The sequence below is a fragment of the Eurypyga helias genome, unplaced genomic scaffold (assembly GCF_000690775.1).
Source record: "Eurypyga helias isolate BGI_N326 unplaced genomic scaffold, ASM69077v1 scaffold7952, whole genome shotgun sequence".
NCBI classification, from domain to species: domain Eukaryota; kingdom Metazoa; phylum Chordata; class Aves; order Eurypygiformes; family Eurypygidae; genus Eurypyga; species Eurypyga helias.
Genome location: NW_010236573.1, coordinates 1 through 5,306, shown reverse-complemented (window position 1 = coordinate 5,306; position 5,306 = coordinate 1). Strand labels below are relative to the sequence as shown.

The window sequence follows — 5,306 nt, the reverse complement described above, 5'->3', positions numbered from 1 at the left end:
AGTAGAAAAGTTTTAGGCTCTTACCTGGCCCCTGTAACACACATTATCCAGGCTAAAAGGTTACTAAACTGACTCACCTGAACTAAGGAAATTTATTTTTTTAATTAAAAAATGGTCCCTGACAGTCCAAAATTATTTGGCATCTGCTTGGTGACAATGGTATATAGGCAGGAGGTTTTCAGCTGCCTGAAAAGGAAAAATATCTCATGGAAAACATTTGAGTAATCATTCAGATTTCCAACTAATTCTTCTGTTTGGATGAATCTTGGTTTGTATCAGAATATTTCTACACCATAAATGGCATTTTGCCTGTCTGTCCTACCCACATGGTGTGCCTTGGGAGCAGGACAGGACCAGACGGCTGTAGGTGGCAGATCTCAAGGCATGACCCATGAATGCTTGAAGGTACAATCACAGGGAACAGCTCAGAGGCAAACCACGCTCTGATGTACATCTGCAAGTCATATTCCCTCAGCAACCAGCTAGAGGAGCCAAGCAAGCTGACGCCAGCTCAGAGCCGATTTCTGGTCCAGCTGGCGTCCGGCTGAATGCTGGGTTCCCACCTCCTGCCTGGCTGGGCGCCCTGCCTGCGGAGGCAGGCTCTCTCCTCATCCTCCCAGGCTATTTGGGGATAGGCAAGCTGACAGGTGGAGAGGAGAGCAGGGTCTGGACTGGTGGGTGAGCCTGCCGGTTGCCTCTCTCTGCAGATGGCAAAGGGAAGGATGGAGAGGGGACTAGCTTGTCCATGGTTTGGCCAGGAAGGAGGTGATGCTCAGCTTGGCAAGCACCAGCTTCACTCCACGGGGTATATTTGCCCTTCCCAGCCAGGGTGGGGGGCAGGCACACCCTCTCTCTTGCACTTCTCTGCAAGTCCAGGACCACGTTGCCCTCCAGACCCCTCTCTGCCTGCACGGAACAGAGCAGTTAACCTGCACGGAGCCAACCTGCTGCGGCCGTGGGCTGCCCTGCCTCCCCTTCTCCCAGCTGTGGCACGTGGAGGGCTGTGCACACTCTGCAGCGTTGGAGCGATATTTGGAAAACACCAAGTTATTTACAGAAAGCGCTGGGTTGGTAGCCAGGAGCCCTTAATAGAAACAGCGTGAGTCAGTGCCAGCGCTGCGGTAGGGATGCAGAGGTGATGGTGCTGCGGTTGGGTTGCTCCGCTTTACGTTATGATCCTTCCACTGACTTTCAGGCAGCGTCTGCCAAGACATCACCACTCGCCCTTCCCTCTCCTCCTCGGGGACAAAGAGGTGTTTGGTAGAACTCCATGGCAGTCCGTACGTAGGCGGGTGACTTCTTCCCAGTGAGCCATCCCTGGTCACAGCCCTTGCCCAGCCCTTGAAGAGCTGTGAGCTCTTACTCTTGCCTAAACAACGTGGTCATTTGTCCTCATCCGTGCTCATTACAATTTTATCTTCTCTGCTGAGACTGGATACTCTTTTCTTGCCAGAAATCACAGCTTCTGCCCTTGTCCTCCAGCTAACCTGCTTCTAGTCTTCAGAAGCAGTGTATTCTTCCTCACCCTACTCCTGGAGGACCTCCTGCCTCATCTTCAGAGTAAAACTCAGTGTCTCCATACTTCTCTTGGATCTTTGCATCTCCATGCCCAGCAATGATAAGCCTTACCTATCAGTAGCTGCTGAAATTTAAGTGTCTAACCTACACTGGTCATTTAGGGTCTCCTCATAGGACCTGGAGTGCAGCAGGCACCTCCAGGAAATAATGGTCCAACTCAGCTTTTCCTTCCCTTAAACTGAGGAGGAAACTCAAGTGCTTCAGCTTCTGGGACTCTTCTTTCATGCCCACCACTACTTGTGCTGTTGCCTGCAGTGCTGTCACGGCTGCAGGACATGCCCTGAGTCCCCCCAGACTACGTGAAGCATGTACGGGATGTGGAGCCCACTGGTGACAGCTCCCATCTGCTAAGGGGGCAGCACGGGCTGTGCAGATGTGGGAGGGGAACAGTCCAGGGTAGAGGAGACCTCAGCCCGTTTTCCCTAACCAGTCTCATCCCATCCATGCTCTTCAGCCCATTTGCACAGCCCTTGGAAGGATGCTTTCTCGCCTCCAAGCTGCCCGGGCAGGTTGGGTAATAGGGGTCTGTTGGCACATGCAGGAACCTCCGCAGGGGAACTTCTTACTAAGGGACACGAAAGAAGCAGAAATAGCAATGGTGACTGTTTCATATCCTGTGTCGCTGGGGAGGCTTCGAATTGAGAAGGGAGGTTTGCCCTTCCGGGGCTGGGGCTGCTGCTCTGTTCCACCACGAGACTGCACCACAAGCAGCTTCTTCTCTGGGGGAAATTCCATCATGCCTACGCAAGCCGCTGCACGGACCTCCTCACCCCATAAATTGGGGAGCTGCTGACTGTCTCAGCACCAGACAGACAAGAGACTTTCAAGCTCCACTTGCCTGCTTCAGCTCCAGCCACCACTTCCCAGCTAACATGAAGGTCTCTGTGGCTGCCCTCGCCATCCTCATCGCCGCCTTCTGCTACCAGACCTCCGCTGCACCGAGTAAGTCCGGGCTCTCCCCGTCCTCTCTAAATGGGGACAGAAGAGATATTGCTGCTGGGACAGGGTCCCTTCTGCCAGCCCTTCCACCCCTGGATCCCATCCCATGTCAGACCACCCTCTGACAGGTGCTCCAGGGCCACTGGGGCTCTCCTGCCACGGGAAAGCCACAACTCCAAGCACCGCATGGGCTTTGTCAGTGCCAGCTCAGGGTGAACCCAGAAGGGAAAGAATCGAAGGAAGAAGAAACAAAACCTCATCTTTTCTCTTCCTCCTCCACATCCTCCCTGGTCCCCAGATCTGGGGGTCTGCAGTCCCACCTCCCTGCTCTCCATCCCTTGCCACTGCTGATGACTGTCTTTGCCCTCCACAGTTGGCTCCGACCCGCCGACGTCCTGCTGCTTCACCTACACGTCCCGGCAGCTGCCCCGCAGCTTTGTGGTGGAGTACTACGAGACCAACAGCCTCTGCTCCCAGCCGGCCGTGGTGTAAGTCCCTTCCTCCAGGGCAGGGGTGGGGTCTCCCTTTGGGCTGAGGATCTAGAGAGGGAAAGACCCCTTTTCAAAGGACATGGGAGGGAGGCTGGCCTCGGGAGGGCTGGCCATCCCCGGGAGGGATGAGGGAACCAAAGGTGCAAGGAGATGCTCCATGGTCTCAGCGCCACGGGGGGCTCACACCGGTCCTGCTCCACCATCGCCAATGCGACGGGCACAAAGTACCACATGCCCAAATCCTGCTGATCCTCAGGCGAGGCTGCTTTGGGGCAGGGCTCCCCTCCACGCATTGCTCTTTTCCTGACAGCTTACCTCTCTGCACCCACAGGTTTGTCACGAAGAAGGGCCGCGAAGTCTGTGCCAACCCCGAGCAGGAGTGGGTCCAGCAGTACATGACCGAGCTGGAGCTGAACTGAGCTCCTGGGACAGACCCTGCGGCCCCGGTCGCTGCGACGGGTGAGCCCCTGCCAGCTGCGGGCTCCGCTGGAAATGCTTCACTGTGATTTAAAGCTAGCTGAGCAATTGAAAAATGTTCCAGAATCTGACTTGAGTGTTTAGCTACTTATATATTTAATTTTTATAGGGGAGGGATCAGGTGCAATAACTTCAGCCAAGACATAAGAATATTATTTAATAGATTATTTTTTTAGTGAAGACTCACGCTTCAGGATATATTTTCTGTATTTAATGAATTGTATTTTTGATGTAATATTTAATTCAAATTTTGATAAATAAATATTTTTGTAAGGACTTTCAGTCTTTGTCTGCACCACAGTTCTTTGCAATGACAATAGCTGAAATTATAATAGCGGCAACATGTTCTTTATTCCCTTTTCTATGCTGTCAAAGCCCTCACAAGCTTTCCCTATCTGAACATCCTCTTTGGCAAAATAAGAAGAGAAAAACCATGAAGGAGGAGGTGTGAGAAGGGCATAGATTACATACAGGTAGCTTGGCTCACTCTTTTTATTAGGTATTTAATCACTACTCATTATGACTCCTGGCAGCTAGTTAAATTCCATTATAGTCAATTAAAATGTTACCTTTAGGGGCTGAAATTTAACATGACGGTTGTTTCAGGGCAAGTTTTCTGAGAGCTGCAGCTAAAATGGATCAGCTATTCCCAGACTTGAGGATGGAAAAAAATATTTACATTATTTGCATTACAAGATTTTAAGAACTATTTCATTAAACTCTTATTTAGCTGGGACATGAGGCTTAGCTGGTGTGTCCCTCTTACGAGAAAAGGGACTTCTTCTCCATGCCTCCAAAACATTCCCACCTCTGGAGATGCCTGTCCAGAGATGCAGCATCCAGACACGGATCCCCAGGGCAGGATTTGCCCCTGCAGGGAGACATCTCCACTGCAGCCCTGTGGAGACCACTGGAGCCGAAGGAGATGGAGCCCACACCACTGATGTCCATTAGATTGCTCTGATCATCTCTGGACACGTGCCGTTGGATGAACAATGAGGATTTGGGTTCCTCCTGCCTGGATCTCTGGTGCCTATAGGGCAGCCCAAGGCTGGAGTCGGAGATCTGCCCGCGCTCGGCTCACCCCACGGTGTTTACGTACTGAATTTGAGGGGACAGGCATGGACATCAGTGAGACACAGGGGAGCAAGGCTGGGAGGGGGCTCAAGGGGAGGGGTGAAGGTGGGAAGACGGAGGGCAGAGGCAGGGTGGGAGCTGTGCAGTGAGAGGAGCCTCAGGTGGGGCTGGGAGGGAGCAGAGGGACGCGGGTGCGTTTGGGGGAGGAAGGAGCAGATCGGTGATGTCAGGAGCCTCATCACTTCAGGAACTGCAGCCCACAGCTCCTCAACCCACGGGGCAGCATGCACCCCACCAGTCATCTCGCTACAGCGCTGACTGCGCCCGCATGAAAATAGCATCTGGGGAGGAGTGGGGGTGTGTGTGAAATGGGGAGCTGTGGCAGCGAGCAGGACCTGAGCCCCCTTCCCCAGATGTGCTGGTTTCAGTCAGGACAGAGTTAATTTTCATCACAGTGGCTTGTATGAGGTAATGTTTTGGTTCTGCCCTGAGAATAGCGCAGAGAAGGGGGTTTTCAGTTGGTGCTGGGGAGTGCTTGCATCAATTCAAGGTCTTTTCCAGCTTCTGATACTGCAGCTGCATTCCCAACTTTCTCACCACAGGCAGTGTGGGAGGACAGCCGACCCAAACTGTCCAAAGGATTTCATTCCACAGCCAGGCATGCTCGGTGCATGAGCTGGGGATGGGCCAGGGGGCCACAGCTCCTCAGCTCTTTTGTTGACAATTTTGCTGGCTCCTTGGCTC

At 52.9% G+C, this 5,306-nt stretch overlaps 1 protein-coding gene across 1 annotated transcript; it reads left to right on the top strand.

Annotated features, from left to right (window-relative positions):
- The first annotated feature begins 2,450 nt into the window (after positions 1-2,450).
- On the top strand, positions 2,451-3,427 carry LOC104506242 (C-C motif chemokine 4 homolog). Its single transcript, XM_010147132.1, has 3 exons — positions 2,451-2,520; positions 2,891-3,005; positions 3,340-3,427. Exons 1-3 carry the CDS (start codon positions 2,451-2,453, stop codon positions 3,425-3,427), a joined length of 273 nt encoding a protein of 90 aa, XP_010145434.1.
- Positions 3,428-5,306: the final 1,879 nt, after the last annotated feature.

Excerpts from the sequence above, each read along its gene's own strand:
- LOC104506242 (XM_010147132.1), top strand. The coding sequence starts at position 2,451 with ATGAAGGTCTCTGTGGCTGCCCTCGCCATCCTCATCGCCGCCTTCTGC. Across the intron at positions 2,521-2,890 it reads CCAGACCTCCGCTGCACCGA|TTGGCTCCGACCCGCCGACG; the intron begins GTAAGTCCGGGC and ends TGCCCTCCACAG. Across the intron at positions 3,006-3,339 it reads TGCTCCCAGCCGGCCGTGGT|GTTTGTCACGAAGAAGGGCC; the intron begins GTAAGTCCCTTC and ends CTGCACCCACAG.